General features: G+C 44.4%; 1 protein-coding gene across 5 annotated transcripts; it reads right to left on the minus strand.

The window, feature by feature from the left end:
• Positions 1 to 92: 92 nt before the first annotated feature.
• LOC139399934 (PC4 and SFRS1-interacting protein-like) lies at positions 93 to 20,304 on the minus strand. Of its 5 annotated transcripts, XM_071145067.1 has the most exons (17): positions 20,233 to 20,304; positions 19,511 to 19,604; positions 18,850 to 18,926; positions 18,551 to 18,689; positions 17,536 to 17,631; positions 16,980 to 17,075; positions 15,530 to 15,589; positions 15,057 to 15,120; positions 14,736 to 14,835; positions 14,087 to 14,285; positions 13,556 to 13,659; positions 8,840 to 8,895; positions 8,670 to 8,740; positions 6,742 to 6,843; positions 5,545 to 5,746; positions 1,365 to 1,461; positions 93 to 1,061 (listed from the first exon to the last, which is right to left on the minus strand). In XM_071145067.1, exons 2-17 carry the CDS (start codon positions 19,580 to 19,582, stop codon positions 1,031 to 1,033), a joined length of 1,566 nt encoding a protein of 521 aa, XP_071001168.1. In that variant the 5' UTR covers positions 19,583 to 19,604; positions 20,233 to 20,304; the 3' UTR covers positions 93 to 1,030. The 5 variants fall into 5 exon arrangements, with proteins under 5 accessions (XP_071001168.1, XP_071001170.1, XP_071001166.1 ...); XM_071145069.1 differs by lacking the exon at positions 16,980 to 17,075 and having other exon boundaries at positions 99 to 1,061; positions 20,233 to 20,280; XM_071145065.1 differs by lacking the exon at positions 20,233 to 20,304 and having other exon boundaries at positions 711 to 1,056; positions 19,511 to 19,608.
• Positions 20,305 to 23,140: the final 2,836 nt, after the last annotated feature.

The raw sequence follows: 23,140 nt of genomic DNA on the forward strand, positions 1-23,140 counted from the left end.
AATGTATTTTGAAGAAAGTGAATCATGCAAGGGTGCCAATATTTAACCACATCTAACAATGAGTACTCATGTTTCAATAAACAAAATCACAATTTATGTAGTTACCGACCCAATGCTTTATTACAAAGGAGGCTAAACAGGCTTTCAGACAGGCACAAAAATACTCTTATTTACATCAATGTCAGCACATTGGAGGACTTACAACAGACTGACATTTAAACTTGGGTGTGCGAGTGGAAGAAAAAAAAGTAGTATTTCCTTTCTGTGCAAGAACAAAATGTGCACCTACCCGGAGTAATATTGGTCAGTATTAAGTACATTTTACTAAACTAGTAATACAAAGTCTCCTACCAGTAACTACTGTATAATTCAGAGTTGAACTGCAAGATCTTGCGATGTCAAACGTTAAGTGATTTTAAAACAGACTATAAAGCTTCCTTGACCCACTACATTTTTGCCAGGACATTCTCAAACATGATACTGTCAATTTTTCACCACATAGCAGAATAGTTCAAACAAAGTAAGGTCAGGGATGGGTTAGATATGCAAGTAGTATTGGGGTGGCAGGGTAGCCTAGTGGTTAGAGCGTTGGACTAGTAACCGGAAGGTTGCAAGTTCAAACCCCCGAGCTGTATCTGTCGTTCTGCCCCTGAACCTACTGTTCCTAGGCTGTCATTGAAAATACGAATTTGTTCTTAACTGATTTGCCTAGTTAAATTAAACATTTTCCTTGTGGAACCACTTTTTACTACCATCAGTTTAAAAAACAGCCACAGTGGATGCATTCATCATAAAAAATGACATCTAAAATAGGACTTTGGAAGACACTGCTCTGTAGGGTTTAAGACGTGGGTGTTCAGACCAGAGAAGAGCCTGGATTTGTACGACATGATGTCAAAGCAACAGGACCTCTTATTGGTGGTGTTTGGACTAGTGTGTGCAGGTGGGATCAGCACAGATCAGTCAGGACTCAGGAGAAGGTCAGCAGCACCAACATCCCCTTCAGTTTAGTCAGTCAGATGTTTCTTCATCAGTTGGTTTCCTCTTGGGCCTTCACTACACTGCCGGCAAAGGGATTAGAAAATGGGACGGCAACTAGCACAGCGCTGTTAAAGTGTATAGAAGTTATACAAACACAAAATGGGGATGTAACTAGCAAATTGACAAAATACGGATACTTTGAAAATTTGCTTGGTTTAGGACTTCTTGTTCATGAAACCTACTCAGGCCCAAAGAGCAGTGAACAGAGTGAGATGGAGGACATTCGCCAACGGCCTAAGGAACATGCAGGATTGGTCTTGTGAGCAAGCACAGACCTCCAAACACCCAGAACCTATTGGCCCCTGTCGGTCTGTCTGTCTTACCTGCTGTTATCACCTGTAGAGGCCTCTTCAGCAGGCTTCTCCTTGTCCGACTCCTGCTTCTTATCATCAGGACTGGAGTCGCCATTCATATTGTTATCTAGAGCAAGCGTCACACACACACACGTCAGGAACAGACGCACACGCAGACACACACACACTTTCAGCCTGCATTAATAATCCAAACAGACAACCATCTTCTTGCCCAGACATACATTTTTTCCCAGCTCTCCTTTTACGACCCCAAATCTGAAATCTCCTGTAGGAGTTAGGAGGGGGATGACATGTGATACGCTCATGCCTATATCTGGGCCAGGCGGAGACTAATCTGATTTTCTATCCATTGGAAATGCCTGTTTCATAGAGATACTTATCTGAGGTGTGGCTAAGTGGTACGGATGTGGTCCCGACTAGAACACAACCCTCCTGATCATGTTAATACTTACAGAGCCCATCGTAAAAAGGGCATAATGCCTACAGACCGGTCCTAGTCTGAAGAGTTATAGGATCACAGAAATTGAATTCTATGGTGGTAAGGCTGCTGGGGCATTTTACTCTTAAGCCTTGTTCACATTGGCAGTTTGAAATTACTCAAATCCAATTTTTTTTGCATACCTGATTATAATCTGGTATTTTTCCTGCAGTCTGAACAACCCAAAAAAATAAAATCACATGAATCTGATATTTCAAGTCACATTTCAAATCACCTTTGTATGTGGTTTGAAATCAAGATTCAAATCGGATTTATTTTCTCTCAAGTGTTTTTTAAGACTGTTTTTAGGCATATCTTGTTGCTTGCTGATTCTCTTGACAGTTTTGACAAGAACAAGTGGTAGCTAACTATTTTGTTAATTGTTTACAAACAAATTAGTGAATGCTAGAGAGCTAAACAGCTAGCTAGTTGACTGCTGTGGCTAGCCAAAAAGGGCTCCTTTTCAAAGTTGGATCATATACTTTGAAACTTTAAAAAGGGTGTTTTTACCAGGGGTCACTCATATTACCGCCAGTCACGAGTCATGACCGCAGTAAGATTCCACGTAACCATTCATGGTAATCTCCTTTTATGCACTCTGGACATTCTTTGGTAGTACCCAACTTGCTAACTACCATCAGATCCTAATGGCCTGCTACTCAGGGCTCTATTGTCCCGCTAACCACTCTGATGTCAATGCAAATACAATTGAAAATCACATCAAGCACTTATCAAAACAGTAGCCCTATCTTACTTTTAAAACGCACCTCACGGTGATGATTCATTTGAACAGTGTAAAACATAGTTGGACAGCTCTTTCTAAGGGGATGATTCATTCAAAACTCCCATAAGCATATTGGAGCTGATGCATGAGCCCAGATCCCCCAAAAAGAAAATGGAATTAAGATGTTATAAAATACATACGCCTACTGCATATTACACATGGTAGAAAAACTAAACTGATTTAAGATGTATTTGGTACATAATTGGTCTACTCTATACAAATGATAGTAATTGCTTTTCAGTGTGGACTGTATTATGCATAATGGATGGACTGGACCTTCTGCTCCGCTCCAAAATGTATACCATGAGTCTGGGAGAGAACGTACAGGCCTAGGCCTTGCTGTTGGTTCACGGATTGTGCAGGTCAGCTCACAGTTAGCCTGCAATTAGCCAATTTGATTTCATTTTGAATAGCCTTGTAATAGGGAATGCTCATAATTAATTGGGTGACATGCTTGGAGTGAAATAAATATTCTTATATTTATTTCTCAGCTGCTCATATTAAGCAGATGCTGGCTATAAACCCCAAGTAGCTTACAAAATGGGTTGGTGGGAAAGCGCGGCCTCCACTCACTAATCGAGTGCAGACAGATTACGTCTTTTCCCCCCTGCCCCTGTTCCTGCCCATTTGATAAATGGGCCATTCTAAATCGAAACAAATGTTACATTTTTGGTAAAGACCAGACTAAATTGAGAATAGTTTGATGGTTGAAAATGTGATCAGTTGATGAGAGAACAGCTGTGCAGCCTGAGGCAAGGAACAGAGTAGAGTGCAACATTTTTTAAAATACTTTTTCAAATCATCAACAGCTTATAGTCAATCGGATCATGCAGCCCATATACGTTCTGATTTCTAAGACATTCTAATGTTTGCATCATTCACAACTAAAGTTCCCAAATAGCTCTAAATCTAGCATATAAGACCAGTTTCAAATGGTCACTTTTATGCTCAACATACATACTTCATATGTGCACTCGCTCCGTAATGGGAAAAATATCCTTTCTATTTGATGCAGATAAGTTCAATTATATTCTTCTTTACTGTAAAATCATAGAACATCGAATAATGTGATGGGACTTCTATATTATCAGCTAGATGAACAAGCCCATGGCATGGAGCATAGCCAGATAACATAGGCCTACAGTAGCCTGGCCGACTCATGTTCTGTCCTTCTGAAATACCTTTTCTTCATATCATAATGTTTCTTTAGACCTGACTAAAATACATGGACTTATTGCCATGGTGTACATTCAATTGATTTAGACTTGATTTTAAATGTAGATGTTCCAAAGGGGCGAATCAGCGGCTTGTATGCGAGGAGGCATGGAGATGCTGAAGGTGTTTGTTAATTAACGGTCATTTACCGTGAGACCGGCAGTCTTTGCATGACAATAACCTGCTGACCAGATTTCATGACCCTAAAACTGATTTTGAACATTGAAAGCAACTGGGAAATGTCCATGGCAGGCATTGTTGTCACCTTAGCTTGCTACACTTGGGGCGGCAGCGTAGCCCCTGAGCTGACAAGTCGTTCTGCCCCTGAACAAGGCAGTTAACCCACTGTTCCTAGGCCGTCATTGAAAATAAGATGTTTTTCTTAATTAACTGACTTGCCTAGTCAAATAAATGGAGTGCTAGGAAGCACGTCACGAGCACCACCACCAATCAACACCACCCCGCCGTTACTATGACAACTAGCGTAGCCAAGTCAGAAAATGACTTGTCTGAACACACACAAATCCAAATTTGGTCACGTGTAACTTGCCATTTGGACAGTCAGTATTCCAAAACCGATTTGTGCATTAAGGCCTGCAGTGTGAACAGGGCTTTAGTCTACACGAGTGGCCTAACCGGTCATAAAGGGTGGCCAATGACGTGGCCAGAACACCAAGGCCTTTATGATCAGTAGACAACACTCTTTTCATACAGGGATGAATGCACAATGCTCACGCCAATTTTCATTCCAATGAATCTCCCATTGACAACATGACGATTTATGCAAAAGTTGCGCGTATTTCCAGTTTGGATCCAGCCCACCATAACTGATTAAATACAGTGTAAAATCATAATACGATATGTGGGCATAACTAGAATTTGAGATAATTCTCCTAATGTTAACACTGCCTGACTTATGCAAAAAATCTGATTTGTGTGTGCATATCACAGCGGATACGTAACTACCTATACTAAGTGAGTGTTTATCTTTCATCACAATATGTTCCCACAGTAATTGTTTATGAAAAAACTGTAATTACTAAAAAACATTCTAAACAAAAGGGCACAGATCTGTTAAGTCTCAGAGTCGGTTTGGCCTTTCTCTATACTGGCTGGTGAGGAGTTTCTCCCAAACAATTAGTCTTTTGGACAGAAATTCACAGGATATGTCACAGGCCACACAATGAGCATTGCAGAACACTGAGGAAGACACACATCCTTCTGAATCTGTAATGTTTGATGAGTTGACGCTCATCACATCTAGGATTTCTATCAGATTCCCAAGGAGGAATATGTAGGGCATTGACCCTAACCACAGATACTGGGTAATATTTCTTCATCTTTCTGAAGGATTCTGTAGGCTAATCTGATCTGAGACTTTTGGACAAGTACTTTTGGACAACTTCTAAACCCAGCTATTGTTGAGTGATCAACTCCAAATTACATTAGCCCACTGAGCTAAAGCCTTGGGTTTAGCTCTAGGTCCAGACATACAGTCAGTAGTGTCACCAAACCACCTCCCTTACATGTATCACTTATCTCCCACTCCACAAGACCCCGGTCCCACTCCTACACTCCCATTGTTGAGTTGTTCTCCCTGACTTGCTCAGCCTTCTTCAAAGCACCACTCTTGGCTTTACTAAGTTCACTAGTGTGCAGCTTGCCAGTGTGTAAATAGGAACAGAGCCCCAGTCCCTCACTCCTCACAGTACCTGTGTTGTTCTCCCTGGCCCGCTCAGCCTTCTTCTGGGCTCCCTTCCTGGCCTCCTCCTGCTGCTTCTGCTCTGCTATGGACTTGTTGAGCACCTGGCTGAGCAGCTGGTCCCCCTCCCCCAGCAGGAACATGCTCTTAAACTTGTTGTACAGCATGGTGGACTTGTCCATGATGTCCTGGCTGGCCTTGAACCTCCGGATCTGCTCACCCATGGAGAACAGAAAGTAAATACAGGAGATATAGCTGGTCCTCTGTAGCTCAGGTTGGTAGAGCATAGCGCTTGTAACGCCAGGATAGTGGGTTTGATTCCCGGGACCAACCCGTATGTAAAATGTATGCACAAATGAATAAGTTGCTTTGGGTAAAATAGTCTGCTAAAGGACATTTATTATTATTAGAATATCAATAGCATTTCACTTATTAAATCCCCAGATCTGGCAACAAAGAGCAGCATGTACATGGGGTATAAAGTATGCATGAACATATACACATGCACCCACAGTTGCATACAATTAGCAGATGTTCTTATGTACTCTTATAATGTGATGACCTAAGCAGAAGGAGAGGGCCAAGTGGCAGCAGGTGTGAGTCTATGACCTAAGCAGAAAGAGAGGGCCAAGTGGCAGCAGGTGTGAGTCTATGACCTAAGCAGAAAGAGAGGGCCAAGTGGCAGCAGGTGTGAGTCTATGACCTAAGCAGAAGGAGAGGGACAAGTGGCAGCAGGTGTGAGTCTATGACCTAAGCAGAAGGAGAGGGCCAAGTGGCAGCAGGTGTGAGTCTATGACCTAAGCAGAAAGAGAGGGCCAAGTGGCAGCAGGTGTGAGTCTATGATCTAAGCAGAAGGAGAGGGCCAAGTGGCAACAGGTGTGAGTCTATGACCTAAGCAGAAGGAGAGGGCCAAGTGGCAGCAGGTGTGAGTCTATGATCTAAGCAGAAGGAGAGGGCCAAGTGGCAGCAGGTGTGAGTCTATGTAGGGGAAGCTCTACCCTCAACCCCAGCAGGGTGGGTCAGCACATGCATTCTGGGACACTTGGTGACATTCACACTTCAACATTAACTCAGGACACAGCAGCTGTGTGGAGGGACTAGCATAATGATTGGTCACTTGGTTTATGGTGAAACAAAAGGCATTGAGAACTAAGTGTTTGTGTGTGTGTGTGTGTGTGTAGGGGGGCAGCTCTGACAGAGACGTTACCTTTTTGAGTGTTGCAATGAGCTCTGAGTGTTTCTGCAGGTGCTGGGTGGTGACCTGCAGCATGCCCAGCTCATCCAACGCCACCAGACACTTCTTCACATCCTACACACACACACACACGAGACAAAACTATTTATCTTCTTCAAACAGGTGAGTAACAGCCTATTAGACAAAAATACAAAAGGTCTTACCCCCCCAAACAATAATAACAGTATAGTGCAAGGCTGGGGGTCAATTCCATTTCAAATCAGTAAGTTAACTGAAATTGGCCATCACTTTTGCTGGTATTGTCACCGATACAGCTGCTGGTATTGTCACCAATACAGCTGCTGGTATTGTCACCGATACAGCTGCTGGTTTTGTCACCGATACAGCTGCTGGTTTTGTCACCAATACAGCTGCTGGTTTTGTCACCAATACAGATGCTGGTTTTGTCACCAATACAGATGCTGGTTTTGTCACCAATACAGATGCTGGTTATGTCACCAATACAGCTGCTGGTTATGTCACCAATACAGCTGCTGGTTTTGTCACCAATACAGCTGCTGGTTTTGTCACCAATACAGCTGGTTTTGCTGGTTTTGTCACCGATACAGATGCTGGTTATGTCACCGATACAGCTGCTGGTTTTGTCACCAATACAGCTGCTGGTTTTGTCACCAATACAGCTGCTGGTTTTGTCACCAATACAGATGCTGGTTTTGTCACCAATACAGCTGCTGGTTATGTCACCAATACATGCTGGTTTTGTCACCAATACAGGTTTTGTCACCAATACAGATGCTGGTTATGTCACCAATACAGCTGCTGGTTATGTCACCAATACAGCTGCTGGTTTTGTCACCAATACAGCTGCTGGTTTTGTCACCAATACAGATGCTGGTTTTGTCACCGATACAGCTGCTGGTTTTGTCACCAATACAGATGCTGGTTTTGTCACCAATACAGCTGCTGGTTTTGTCACCAATACAGCTTCTGGTTTTGTCACTAATATAGCTGCTGGTGTTGTCACCAATACAGCTTCTGGTTTTGTCACTAATATAGCTGCTGGTGTTGTCACTAATATAGCCGTTTTGCCCATTTGAGAAGGTATGTGTTGACTGGGCATAATGGACATGACTAAGTCACCCAGGATAAAAGCATCTGCTAAATGGCATATTATATGTCACCCAGAAATACGTCTGGTAACAGTCAGGAAGGTGTCAAGAGGTCAAGTGAACTCAATGACAACTAGTGTTCCCCTTGTCCACACGGGTACTCATTGTATATAAACTCCTTATTTGTTTTGTGTTACCATTTTATTTTGCAAATATTGGTCTAACTTTTTAACTCTGCAGTGTTGGGAATGGGCTCGTAAGCATTTCACTGTTGTATTCGGCGCATGTGACCAATACAAAATGGGATTAGATGTTTCCCCTCCCATAAATATGGTATTGTTGGTGTTGTTTGGGTGGGGTTGAAGGTTAAGAGTAGCAGAAGAGCCATCCGTTACAATAGACGGACACACAAAACGTTCAAATGTACTTATACCATTGCATAATAACTTCACCCTCGGTCTAACCAAAAAGAGCAGCTTCTTTTTCTTTCAGCCTCATGTAAACCCAGACAAAAACCTGATGCTTTACTCAGTCAACTTGTCTGCTCTGAAGACCTGAATCCATCACAGGTCAAGATAAGGTTCAACTAGACTCTGGCTTCAGTGTGACAGCCACAAATGTCAAACAAAGCCAAAACAACCCAATGGCTAGGCTAGGAGGATCCATTAAACTGTCTCCCAACTAAAACCTAGAATGATTTGAAAGCTTCTTCTTCTGCAAAAAGTGAGTGTGTAAAATGACCCTGGTGAAGTAAATAATTGATTGTCTCTTGGGTAAGGGCTCTGTAGAAGGCAAGGTCTAGATTTAGGGCAGTCTTTTAGGGCAACTTACTGGGTTGTCAATCTTGAGGGAGATTTTGATTTCTCCATGCAACCTCTGCAGCCTCGATTCTATCGATATCTCTGCCATGAAGGAAACAAAAACCGACATCGGTCATGACTTGTTCATGAAAGCCAGAGTTGATCCATCTTGACAGAGGACAAGTAGCACCAAGTAGTCACCTTTCTTCTTGTCTCCTTTCCTTTCATCCACTTTGTTTCCATCATCTTTGTTTTGCCTGAAACACAGAAGACCATTAACGCACCAAATCAACTCAGGTCATGTGTCCATTTCAATTTGAAGTTCACGTGCAAATGACTTACCAAAAACCTCACATGTACACACACACACACACACACACACACACACACACACACAACCAAACTGAACTGCCAGTCATTTTAAGAGTAGCACCACTGGAAATTCCATCATCAACATATCAACTGGAGATCATTTGAGATGGATGTACAGAACAGGGAACCCAATTCCCACCCCATCCAGACATCTATGGAGTGTTTCTATGGAGACTTCTGCCCAGCGCCAGCAGGGCCCTTGTGACCTGTGCACATGGAATGACCCTCATGTCTGACATCCAATTCTGTCACTCCCCTGTCCTCCCGCTGCGGCTGCCATTCAACATAAATCCTGACCCTGTCATCTTGTCACATTGACCTCTGACACACGGCATTCTACACACCCGACTGTCACGTCGGGAGCCATTTTTAGATGGAGCAGTAAAAAATAAAATCACTAGCCATTGAAAATGTATATCCCCGTGTGGGGGGGATGTGGAGCCCCCGTGTGGGGGGGGATGTGGAGCCCCCGTGTGGGGGGGGATGTGGAGCCCCCGCGTGGGGGGGATTGTTTGAATGTGAAATGACGAGACAGAGGCAGTCTCCAGAGTAACCGGTCTTGTTCAGTACATCACAACACATCCGGGTATCTCAAGCACACCGGTAAAACACATGAGTTGCAGTAATGAACATTTACCAACAGATGGCATCACTGTGCCATCTTACACCCATAACATCTTCCCTTTAATAAAATAGGACAGGAGGTGTCAATTCACTACCAGAACAAACCTCGTAATAATTTCCAACATGAACAGTTTGGCTTTTTTTTTTCTCAGGTAACAACAACACATTTTGATATCCTCTTCACTTTTATCTCTGTCAACAATGTCTGATGGGAAACCTACAGATTAAGTCTTTTTGGTGGCTGGGACAGACACCCGCAGCGTGAAAAGACAGGGGGCCGCGAGGACTGCGCGTCCCCGCACAGGCGTGTCACCTGACTGTCTAAGGGGAGTATTGATGGGCGAGGGAGCGGCCGACCTGTGATCCCCTGGCTCTTTGCCCAGTGCCTCAGGCCCCATGTGACTTGCTGGGGTTCAGTCTTTTGTCATGCGACCTCTTTGACCATCAGGGTTCTGAGTAGGTGCTGGCTCAGCAATCCGAAGGTCAACCCTGTTACGACGGTACAGTGATCCATTCACTTCAACTAAGTAGGAGCGTGGTGCCACTTTCTGTACACAGGATCCGAGTCTCCAGAGGCCTGTCCGGTCCCCTGGCAATGGCTTCATTCGCACCGTTTCACCCACCCTGAGCTCAGGTAAGTCTTTTGCTTTGTCTTTTGTCGTAGATGAACTTGGAGACCTGTCTTCTGTGACGTAGCTTCACCAGCACGTCTGTCACCACACAGGGCTCCAGGAGAGTGCTGGCTACTGGCAGAGCTGCTTTTAAGCGCCGTGCCATGAGGCGCTGTGCCGGGCTGCTATCCATGCCCTCTGTTGGGGTATTGCGCCACTGCAGGATTGCTTTCCAGGCATCTTTGCCCTCTCACAATCTGGCTGGCCATAGCGGGCAAACTGAGCCTTGCAGCGTTTGATCATTGTTTCTGCTGAGAGGTTGGGGAGGAGGCCAATCTCCCAAAAGTCTGAGTAATGATCGACTACCAGCAGAAAGTCTTTGCCACTGTGCTGGAAGAGATCTAGACTTACTATCTGCCAGGGGCGCATCGGTAGCTTGTGGGACATCATCGTCTCTCTCTGTTGCTCAATGGCATATTCATTGCAGATTGTGCATTTACTGACATAGTCTTTGATTTCACTCTGCATTCCTGGCCAGTACAGTGTGTCTGTCATGTGCTTGTCTGTAACAGGCCTCACCTCCTATGTGACTTGAGTGCACGCGAGCCAACATCTCAGGGCGCAGAGACCGGGGAATAACGACTCTCTGACACTTGAATATTACTCCGTTTTGAACACTGAGCTCCTCTTTGACTGGCCAATATTCTCTGACGGCTAAAGCAGTTTCTTCCCTGCAGTCGGGCCAGCCCATCAGAATCACAGACCTCAATGCCTGGAGTTGCTCATCCCTGTCTGTGTGCTGTCTGATTTGTATAAGGCGCTGGTCCGTAACATTGAGGTAGTCAGCCTGGTTGATGTGTTCAACATCCACTTGCTCTGTTTGTAAGCTGCACACTGTGTGTTGTTCATGCATGGAGCGTGTGTGAGTGCCTGATGCAGTAGCCCTGCTGAGCGTGTCACTCACATACATCTCTGGCCCTGGCTTATACACCACCTTGAGGTTGTAGTTTTGTAGGGCCAGTAGCATGCTCTGCAGTTGTTTTGGGGCATTCAGGAGAGGCTTTCTGAATATAGCAATAAGGGGCTTGTGATCGGTCTCTGCGGTAATATTGTCGCGCCCGTACAGGTAGTGGTGGAAGCGTTGGCATGCAAACACAATGCTGAGGCACTCCTTCTCTATCTGGGCATAGTTCTGCTCTGTTGGGGTGAGTGCCCTAGAGGCGAATGCCACAGGCTGGACCTCCTGCATGAGGAAACAGCCAAGTCCATACTGGCTTGAGTCACTCTGAATCGTGACAGGTTTTGACACATTGTAGTATCGCAGTACAGGTGTCTGGGTGACCAGTTGTTTTATTTCCCTCACCGCTGCGTCATGTTTTGGGAGCCAATGCCAGATGGTGTCCTTGTCCATGAGCCTCCTTAGTGGCTCACACACTTCAGAGAGCCGCTGTAAGAACTTGGCCAGGTAGGTGACGAATCCAACGAAGCGCTGCACTCCCTTCACGTCAGATGGCCTTCACTTTTTCAAGATCCGCCTTCAATCCGGTGGAGGACAAGATGTGCCCATGAAAGCGGACCTCTGGCACTTTACACTGAAGCTTTTTTATGCTTAGCTTTAGCTTGACCTGTCTGCTTCTGACCATCAGGGCCAGCAGCTTGGCGTCATGGTCACATTCTGCCTCCTCATCACTGTCCCCACAGCCCACTACGAGGATGTCATCTGCTATGGGTTCCACGCCACTGAGTCCCATCAACAGCTCATGCTGTTTCCGCTGATACACCTCTGGAGCCACGGAGACACCAAACGGAAACTTCAACCACCTCTTTCTGCCCCAGGGTGTCCAAAAGGTGATCATGTAGCTGCTTGGCTCGTCGAGCTTGCACTGCAGGAAGGCATCTCTGGCATCCACGAGCGTGAAGACTCTGGCCTTTGGGAGCTTGTAAAGAACATCCTCCAATGTGGGCATAATGTAATGTGAACGTCGCAGAGCCCGGTTGAGGTGTTTAGGATCAATGCATATCCGTAGCTTGTCTGGTTTCTTGACGATAACCATATTACTTATCCAGTCTGTAGGCTCGGTGACGGATATGATGTGGCCATCTGCTTTGTATTTGTCAAGCTGAGCCTTCGTAGCTGCTTTCATGGCCACTGGGACATTGCACACTGGACAGGCTGGATTGCTGCGTCCAACTCAAAGTGGACTTCGTCGGGAACTGACTCGACCGGTGCGTTGAAGACATCATGGTACTTGCTTAGGAGTGTCTCCTTGCTCAGGGGCCCAGCCTGGACTTTGTCTATAATGTTAAGATCAGCTGGGATGGTGAAGTTAATAAGCCCAAGGCGCTGTAGAACCTGACAGTAATGGCTGTTGACTAGCCTCAACTATTTCAAACTCAAGGGTGTGTTTCTGGCCACGTCACAAACAGGCCTAGAGAGGTCATGAACTGGCCTGAATACAGTTTCAGCTTGGTGCTACTCTGTGTGAGTTTGTCTCTGGGCGCGAGCCTCCTTTTGTCTTTAAGGCTCATAACGTTGCATGTGGCCCCTGAATCTATCTGGCATTGCTGTGGTTCATTATTAAGTAGCAGAGTGACAAACCACTTTGTCCTTTTGCCCTCACTGCCCCTATGCACTTGCTAGCATGTACATCCTCTGTGCTGTCATTCCCTTCATCTGTGTTTGTTTCCATGGAGTGCACTTTACCCTCCTTTCTCTTGCTTTTCATGCAGACCCTTGCGAAGTGATTAGCTGCACCACAGGAATTGCATATTTTTCTATAGGCTGGGCAGTGTTCTTTTCCTCGTCCATGACAAATGCCACAATATCGGCATGTATTGGAGTTGTCTACTGCAGAGTTGGCTGTAGTATTAGCTGTGGCAAAGGGGAATTTCTTTACTGGCTGCCTGAATGTGGCATTGACATTGTCCGTATGTTGCCTTTCTAGCTCCATGGACCTTATCTGTATATCAGTAAGCTCTGTTGCACGGCATGTCTCCACTGCCAAGGCCAGCGTCAGGTCACATTCTCTCAGCAAACGTCTGCGGGTGCCCTCATCAGTTATGCCAAGCACAATCTCATCTCTGATCAGTTCATCTCTTAAAGCACTTTTCCCTTAACCTAGTGACAAAGCTGTCAATGGACTTCCCATCCTCCTGTATGCAACAACAGATAACATAACGCTCGTAGATGACGTTCTTTGCTGGCTTAAAGTAATGTTCAAGAGCATCAAGAGGGGGGGGTGGAGCCCTCGTGGGGTACTAAATAGAAAGGTGAGTGTTGGGAGATAGATAAGACGGATGGTTGCCTTACTCTTTCTGCTCGTCTGGTTTGCGTCGTTGACGATCGTCTTTGTCCCCGGTCTCGGTCGAAGTGGGCTGCTGCCGCTTGCGGTCTCCCGCAACCCCCTTGCTCTTCTAATGGTTAACGGGGTGGAGAAAGAGATGCTGATTGGATGTACATACATGTAGACATGCTTGGCTGGCACCGTTTGTCATTACATGGTTTCACTGTGTAACTGTCTGCTTCACTAGGCTATTTAGGGCACACTCTGTAATAGTGGAAACAGTAACTAAATTAGAATAACTAGTTCACTACTTTTGACCAGAGCCCCAGGCACCCTAATCCCTATTTAGGGCACATAGGGAATAGGGTGCCATTTGGAATTTTGCCAATCCCTGTTGGTGAGGTGATTTGTTGTGGTTCACCTCTGCGAGTCCCAAATGGCACCCTATTACCTGTTTAGTGCACTACTCCCTATGGGCCCTGGTCAATAGTAGTGTACCACATAGGGATTAGGGTTCCATTTGGGACACTTCCCTTGTCTGGTTGTGAAACACCCACCTCCTGGTTCTCTGAGTCAGAGGAGCTCTCCTCTTTGGTCTGTCTCCTCCGTTTAGCATCAGGGTCCTTCTTCCCCTCCAACTCTCTCCCTTTGTTGTCTTCCTTCTTTCTCCTCCCGTCCAGCCTCTTCTCCTCCTCTCCTCTCTTGGACTTGTCTTCCGGCGTCCTCTTTCTCTTTCTCTCCGACTCAGCAGTGTCCCTGAATGGAGAGAAACGTCTTTTAGGAGTTATTTTACCCAGGAAAGTCAAAGCAATGTTGCTCAATGGTAGCTACAGTAGTGGTGAGCCACTGTTGTTTTTCTGACAATTAAACAGTCCATTAATGATGGATTACTAGTGGATGCTTTAAAATCAGCAGATGGGTCTCATATAGAGATTATATTAGATACATAGAACTGAAATTGTATAGAACTGAAATTCTTAAAATACACATTTATTGTTCTTGTAAATGCACATTTGCTCTTATTGTATGTATTTATGTGTGTTTCTTGTCTGTCTGTATGTCTCTTGCTCTAGATAACAATATGAATGGCGACCCCAGTCCTGATGATAAGAAGCAGGAGTCGGACAAGGAGAAGCCTGCTGAAGAGGTCTCTACAGGTGATAACAGCAGGTAAGACAGACAGATGAACCATAATCACAACCGTACATGTCACTGCCTGAGCCCTGGGGGTCCTGCTGCTGGAGTAGGAGCATCTTCTCAGCTTTGGTCTTCCTGCCTCGCCGCTTAGGAGTGGGGCCCTCTCCATCTGGACACACACAGGTCATAGAGTTTGTAGTTATGAGTCGTCATCAGCTATCATAATGAGGGGGGACACTACTGTCCCAATACAGAGGAGTGCTATGCAAGCTGTTTTCCATTACTTTGGTTGTTGTTTTACCCTTTGACAAAACAATAGAGTGCCTGGGGTAGGTCTGCTGTCTTGCACACAGTGGGAAAGGTAGAGGGTTGCATTGACAGACACTGTACCTTGAGGGCTGGATGTGGGACTGTTGGCAGCGTCCTCTTTCTCAGAGTCGGCCTCTACATCACTCTGACAAGAGACACAAGACAGCGAGTTTAGGTTCAAAGTGATTCACAAGTTGTATTATGTCTAGATTAGGTGAATTCATGATATACTTCAGCAATAATGCCCGGGGGTGGGGGGGTGGGGGTGGGGGGGGGGTGGTATATGGTCAATATACCACGGCTATGGGCTGTTCTCGGCCACGACGCAACACAGAGTGCCTGGACACAGCCCTTAACCGTGATATATTGGCCATATACCACAAACCCCAGAGGTGCCTTATTGCTATTATAGAAACTGGTTACCAACATAATTAGAGCAGGAAAAATAAAATATTTTGTCATACCCGTGGTATACGGTCTGATATACCACGGCTGTCAGCCAATCAGCATTCAGGGCTCGAACCACCCAGTTTATAAATGATGATATGGGATACCTTTTTCTTCCTTCTTCTCTTTGGTTTGGGAGTGTCTGTAGATTCATTTGGTGTGGGGTCCTAGAAAAAACAGACATACAGATGCTGTCAAATAGATTGGCACACTTTGCTCTTCACAATGCAGTGCAGTGCAATGGAGTAGAATGTTCTGCTTTTCTATAAAATTGCCATTTTTACCTTGTAGGCACATGAAACTTAGCACAGGTGAAAAATTACACAGTAAACAAGAATCATTGGCTCCAAACAAATGAATTTGATCAATTTAATCCAAGCCATTATTTTACTTTGAAGTTAGAAATCTTCATGTATTTATTTTTTTGTCATGTACAGTTGTAAATCAAACAAATACACGTGTAAACACCAACATCTTTTTCAATTTTAACTTATTTTAGAATAAATAGTAAATCATACAAAGGTGCCAATATAAACCATGCAAGGGTGCCAATATATTTGACTGCATCTGTATTGTAATAATTCCCTCCCAACTGTCCTTGCATTAAAATAAGGGGAAGTTGTGTTTCAGCCACATCTAGTGGATTACTGTGGTATTACACCTACCAAGTCAGCAGGCAAGAGTCTAGTTTCCAAGTCCCAGAACAGTTCCTATCAAATGAAGGATCAGTCATTGGCGCAAGAGAGCAACTTACCTTTCTCCAGAGCGACATAGAATGCCATGCAAAAATAAAACATAAATACATTGCTTTAACTGATAAGAATTGCTGTAGTTCAGCCCACCAATTAAAAGCTTGATAAAAAAACCACAAGGAGTGAGGGAGCAACACGTGCCACTGATCAACAATCAGGCCTCAGTGCCTGAGTCAGTAAAACAGTCTAGTACATCAAACCTTTAGGAGGTGGGAAGGAAAGGGAGGGAACATGCATTCAGGTCATGCAAATTACATTTAACATACCACATCTAATTCACAAAAACATTTACCCATTTATTTACATTTTTATGGTGAATGACCACTCTTACTAAACACAACATTTGCGTCATCCCCCTTAGTGAGAGCCCAGGTTTGTTCAAAATGAATGACAGTGGTTATTTTAAGGGCACAATCACACCAATATCCATGGTATATTAAACTTACAGGCTGTAACACAGGTACTGAAAACTCCTCTCTCTTTGCCCTGCCCTCTCACCATTCACTACAGGGAAATAACCCTCCGTACCCCTATCCACCCCTGTTGTGGTATAGTTGTAAAACACTCAAAATACTATTGTTACCAACAGAAAAACCAGGCTAGCTAAGAAACAGAGGGAGGATACGGCGCCAAACCATCACCTTAAGGCTTTGCAACGGTAGTCGTGCAAGCCAATGGTAACACGGTTGCCTAGCAATAGGAACAAAATAACACCACCTATAAAAGGAAAGTCACCAGGTGCCACATCATGCTTTCCCTAAGTGGGGTGCGAGGGTCACCTATCCCATCATGCAACAGTACGTACATCCTGGCCCTGGGGCTGTCCCTGTTCAGAGACCTGCATGCCCCCATCCTCCTCATCATCCTCCTCCTGTCCAGCCTCACTCTCAGCCCCCGACACCTGTGTAACCATATCAAAACACACAGGGCCCAGGGTATGGGTTAGTTATTTAGTGGGGCCAATTGACAGCTAGACAGAGAGAGAAGTTGGGCCCCCGTCTCTCCCTTGACTTCAGTCCTTCGCTCCCAGACAATTCCACACGTAATTGGGATTCAGCTTGGACAAACAACTCTGGTCAAGTACTAGTAATATACCCCACAAATAACATTTGCCAATTCAAGATTTGCCTCCTGGGGTATTACGACACAAAGCACAGTACCATTGGCAAAAGGAGACAACATCAACAGCAGACAGACACATGGATACAAGAGCGCACAGCATTTAATGTTACGTAGGCGTGGTGCTTGTCAAGAAAGTGAGGTTAGTCAGTATTCTATGGTGTTCACGTGAATAACACAGTAAAGTCCATATAAAAAGAATGACCTATGAATTAAGGTAGATGGTAGAATAGTTAACCTACTTTGGGTTTCTTCCTCTTCTCATAACCTCCTTCCTCGTCCCCTTCCGGGTTACTGTCAGAGTCCTTCTCCGTTACGTTATCCGACAGCATCATTTGCTAATGAAAGAAAACCAAACATGTTACTAAAAAGAAGAAAACATTCCTAAATCACAGACCGAGGAACAGACTACTTTAACCCCAAAACCCAACCTTAAAAGGGGAAATCCACATTTGAAACAATAACAAAAAGGGGTCACTTGTTTTGGTAAACAGCTGAGGGATGGGCCTTGAGAAATAGAATATTACTGCTCTTGCATTCATAGGCAGAACTATGGATGCAAGGACTGACCATCCATGATGTCCAAATTATAGATTTAACCACATATTTTGAAGCTATACAGTGTTTGTTTACATTGACTTTTTTTAAACAAGCTTATATTCTGGGTTCTGATGGGGTATGACACTTGAACTAAGTTTGAGGCATTTATAAGTTATATTCTTCAAGAATCAATGGCTATATATCATTAATTTAACAGCCCCAAAATTGATGTAGCAATAGTAGATTGCCCCTTTAACCATTAGGACAACCCCCCCCCCCCCACATAGAGAACTCCAGGGTCATGTTCATTTGGCACTAAATGGATGAATGTACTGATTGTTGGGGGAGCTAGCACATAAGTATTTCATTGCACCGTTTATACCTGCTGTAAACTGTGTATGTGACAAATAAAATAAGATTTGATGGGCTAAAATGCTACAGTTGTCCCTGACCCGACTCTCAACGTGCAACGTAGACGGTCGCGGATTAGGCCCCTCATCCTCCCCACTTTTGTTTCTGTCTAAAGTAACTAGACCATTAACAGGCATCATACAGTACGTCTTAGAGGTGCTTATAAATACGTAAAGTACTTTTCATATGGCTCTGAGGCCAGGCTGAACGCTCACATTCAGTTTCTGTTGCATAACGTCTTCCGTTTGTGTGCCCTAATGAACACGAACCAGAGCAACATGACAAAAGAGAGGAGATAAAACAAACCTTCTCTCCATTCAGCTCCACCTTTGGGTTGTTCTCAACCTCCCACAGGCCTTCGTTGAAGCCCTTTCTCTTGTTAGGCTTGGCATACTTCTCTTTATTGGGCAGGTAGGGATATATATCTTTGGGGCCTAGGAATGCACTGCAATAGAGGAGGAAAGTCAATGCATAGATGCTTTTCTGGTGCTCAAACTGATGTTTGTATATTGTACTGTCTATTGTATTGTTCAGATAGAGGGTGTAGTGTATTGTAGTATAGTGTATGGGTGAGACAAAGGGAACTACTGTAGCTAACTTCTTACGTTTCATGGGTACCAAAGAAAAAGATGGGAAACTTCATGTTGGCCGGCTTCACAGCTCCATCAGAGTAGTCATTAATCTGGTAGAAAGGGAAAGAGCAGTGAATTGATTAGCCTAGTGTGTACATGTCATGTAATTGGCAGACAATTCAAAACATCCATCTTTAATAAATGCCCTATGTGACAAATTAACTGTGTAACAAGTGCATTAAGTGTTTAGAATGGAAGTAACAACTCTATAATACCATGAAATAAGACAAATGACTATACGTTAGAGCTGGGATGATAAACCAAAAATAATCGACAGACCATACCCATCACTTATCACAGGCATTTTGCTGATATCGTTCATTAAGATAAGTAGCCTATACTAGAGAAATATGAAGTTTGAAATGAAATAATTGTGCTAATATGAGTGATTGTTAATGGGACAATTGATGGCTACAATCAGCAAACTAGTAGTAGTAGTTTAAAAGAATACATGGAAAAATGTGGTGTAATTGTAAATGTATCGTTATTGCATAATTTCAGACAATTTATCGCGATATGGATTTTTGTCGATCTCGCCCAGCTCTACCTACATACGTCGTTATGACGTATGGTAAGGTATGTAACGTTATGGTAAGGGAAGTAACTTGTCTTGTGTGATTGTGTATTGGCTTACCCTGGCAGGCCAGTGAGGGTAGCCCTTCATCTTCGCAAAGATCAGGTCACCCGGTTTGTAATCCCGAGCCATTCTTCTTGCGACGTACGGCACTCTGTTGACACATGTGACCAATCACATTTGATGTGATTTGATATTATAATAATAATACGCAGATCATCTACACAGTGCAAACAGAATGCAACTTTAGCCCACATACACAGAAAGAACAGCTAGATGAAATGCATCAAGTCCTACGAAAAAGCCAATTGGGAAAATGTTACAGGACCATGCACCTACCTATTGCACACCTGAATTGAGTTTCAGTTGCGAATCCATTCTACAAGTGTCCGACTTGTAGAATGCATGATTCGTGCATAACAGTGTGGGTATGTTAGCCCCATGCATTAGCGCATCGGGTCGTGCACACAAACAGAAACGTGGACGAATCCAGTTTCATTCCAAATACCGATTCTCCCGCGACCCATGAACATGGCATTACATATGTTTACATGTAGATACATTTTCGTGCTTGTCAATATGTACCTAGTGTTTAGATACAATGTTTCCTTTTCGCGACATTCTAGTATTTTCCGGTGACAACATGAACATGTTAGCTTTGACCTCAGTTCAAAACGAACTAATACATATCGTTAAGAAAGGAATACTATTATGTGTATGTTAGTATCATATTCACAAACATTCTGAATGGTGTTACCTAGAAGAAAATGAAAAATGCTTACCAAAGAAGCACTATATTCGTAGCTAGCTAAGCAGCCTACACAACTTGTCCTACTCCCGCGCAACACGGTAATGGATTTTACCATAATAGCTCTAAAATAGGGTGAGCTAAAATCCTAAACACAAAAATGATAGTCTTTGCAATGTGTATCTTGGTCTTTTTACGTGACGAAAGTAATTGAAGTGACGTTATTTGTGCTTCTGGTGTGCACACAGTTGTATTTGTAGATGTAATCAATGCAAGACAATTCAAGTGGATGAGGTACACCCCTCTTATAAGATGCAAGTTTAGGAGAACTGCGCAAGTACATTTCCTTGGTACTGATGCTGCATTCTGTTATTATGGTTGACCAAGTCCACATGTGATCATTTTGACAGCTTTTACAGTTGACTTGAAGAACTATACTTTCCGTTTTTCTCAAGTTGCCTCAAACTGAAATATGAGTTTGTCTAATACTCCAAAATTCGACTGTTATCACATACTAATGCATATCACTCATTTGCAGGTAAGAGCATTTTTTTTAAAGCGTTAGCCGACTCTTGCGTGAAATAACTTAATATTGAAATTGTTGGCTACTTTGTATGTCGACGTGGTCATTATAGCTGTCTTCATATCTTACAGAATGCTGACATGTAGTGGAGTATTCTAGTCTTGCACCAGTACAGGAAATCACATTCCTTACTGCTTGCGATTCATTGCCCTCCAGTGGTGAAGATCTGTACTTAGCCCTACTAACATACCACTACAGGAACTGAGTATTGTTCCCTCACTTCTCTTTCATTGTATTATAGTACACTGCTCAAAAAAATAGGAACACTTAAATAACACAATGTAACTCCAAGTCAATCACACTTCTGTGAAATCAAACTGTCCACTTAGGAAGCAACAATGATTGACAATAAATGTCACATGCTGTTGTGCAAATGGAATAGACAACAGGTGGAAATTATAGGCAATTATCAAGACACCCCCAATAAAGGAGTGGTTATGCAGGTGGTGACAACAGACCACTTCTCAGTTCCTATGCTTCCTGGCTGATGTTTTGGTCACTTTTGAATGCTGGCGGTGCTTTCACTCTAGTGGTAGCATGAGACGTAGTCTACAACCCACACAAGTGGCTCAGGTAGTGCAGCTCATCAAGGATGGCACATCAATGCGAGCTGTGCAACACTGTGCAGGACGTTTGGCATTTGCCAGAGAACACCAAGATTGGCAAATTCGCTACTGGCGCACTGTGCTCTTCACAGATGAAAGCAGGTTCACACTGAGCACATGTGACAGACGTGACAGTCTGGAGACGCCGTGGAGAACGTTCTGCTGCCTGCAACATCCTCCAGCATGACCGGTTTGGCGGTGGGTCAGTCATGGTGTGGGGTGGCATTTCTTTGGTGGGCGGCACAGCCCTCCATGTGCTCGCCAGAGGTAGCCTGACTGTCATTAGGTACCGAGATGAGATCCTCAGACCCCTTGTGAGACCATATGCTGGTGCGGTTGGCCCTGGGTTCCTCCTAATGCAAGACCATGCTAGACCTCATGTGGCTGGAGTGTGTCAGCAGTTCCTGCAAGAGGAAGGCATTGATGCTATGGACTGGCCCGCCCGTTCCCCAGACCTGAATCCAATTGAGCACATCTGGGACATCATGTCTCGCTCCATCCACCAACGCCACGTTGCACCACAGACTGTTCAGGAGTTGGCGGATGCTTTAGTCCAGGTCTGGGAGGAGATCCCTCAGGAGACCATCCGCCACCTCATCAGGAGCATGCCCAGGCGTTGTATGGAGGTCATACAGGCACGTGGAGGCCACACACACTACTGAGCCTCATTTTGACTTGTTTTAAGGACATTACATCAAAGTTGGATCAGCCTGTAGTGTGGTTTTCCACTTTAATTTTGAGTGTGACTCCAAATCCAGATCTCCATGGGTTGATAAATTTGATTTCCATTGATCATTTTGGTGTGATTTTGTTGTCAGCACATTCAACTATGTAAAGAAAAAAGTATTTAATAAGAATATTTCATTCATTCAGTGTTATTTTAGTGTTCCCTTTATTTTTTTGAGCAGTGTATTTAGTTACATTCTCTTTTGCATCTTCTTAATGTCTCATTCATTCAGGAACATACATGTTTGGTTATGTTTACGTTGTAGTGCAGGGATGTAGTGGTAAAAAGGGTAGCTAGACCCTATTCACACAATTAAAAAGGTTTTAGTTTGAGTTTATCTTCCACTACATCACTGAGTTGGAATTATCGTCTAGAAAGGTGAATCTCTGTGCATTGACAACAGCAATGACATCCCATCAATAATACTAGGCCTGCGACTGCTTCCTCTGACACCACCAAAACTGTCACGACCACTTGAACCTTTCTACTGTTGAATGAACACATCAGGAAGGACTGAATGAAGGTGACCTAGGTGTGTGTGACCACCAAACACAGGACAGAACAGTTGTGTGTGTGTGCGTATGTGCGTGAGGAAGACAATAGGAGTAAAGGAGATACTGATGAATGTGAAGGACAGGCCCGTCACCCCAGAGAGGGGGATTGGGGAGGAGAGAGAGAGGAGCAAAGCAGGTCGGGCAGGCCCCAGGAATAGCACTGAAGAGCAACCAGGAGGAGGAGGAGGACCCCTGCCCAGCCTGTAGGGTGAGAGACCTTGGTGTTGGACCTGAGCCAGCTCAGTGGGGTTCAGACACCAGGCCTAGTGGGGATGGAGGTAGGTAGGGAAGGAAGGAAGGAGGGGGATGGACGGATGGAGAGAGGGAGGGAGGGAGGGATGGACGGTGGTAGTGTGTCTATCTACCCTTCACCCTGGCAGACGAGGTGTTGGCACCACGTTCCATCCCTCTTTCTCTCTGGAGCCCCATGATGTCCTGCTATTCTCACTGCTGATGCTCCATATCACCTAGTG

This window comes from Oncorhynchus clarkii, unplaced genomic scaffold (genome assembly GCF_045791955.1).
Source record: "Oncorhynchus clarkii lewisi isolate Uvic-CL-2024 unplaced genomic scaffold, UVic_Ocla_1.0 unplaced_contig_10977_pilon_pilon, whole genome shotgun sequence".
NCBI classification, from domain to species: domain Eukaryota; kingdom Metazoa; phylum Chordata; class Actinopteri; order Salmoniformes; family Salmonidae; genus Oncorhynchus; species Oncorhynchus clarkii.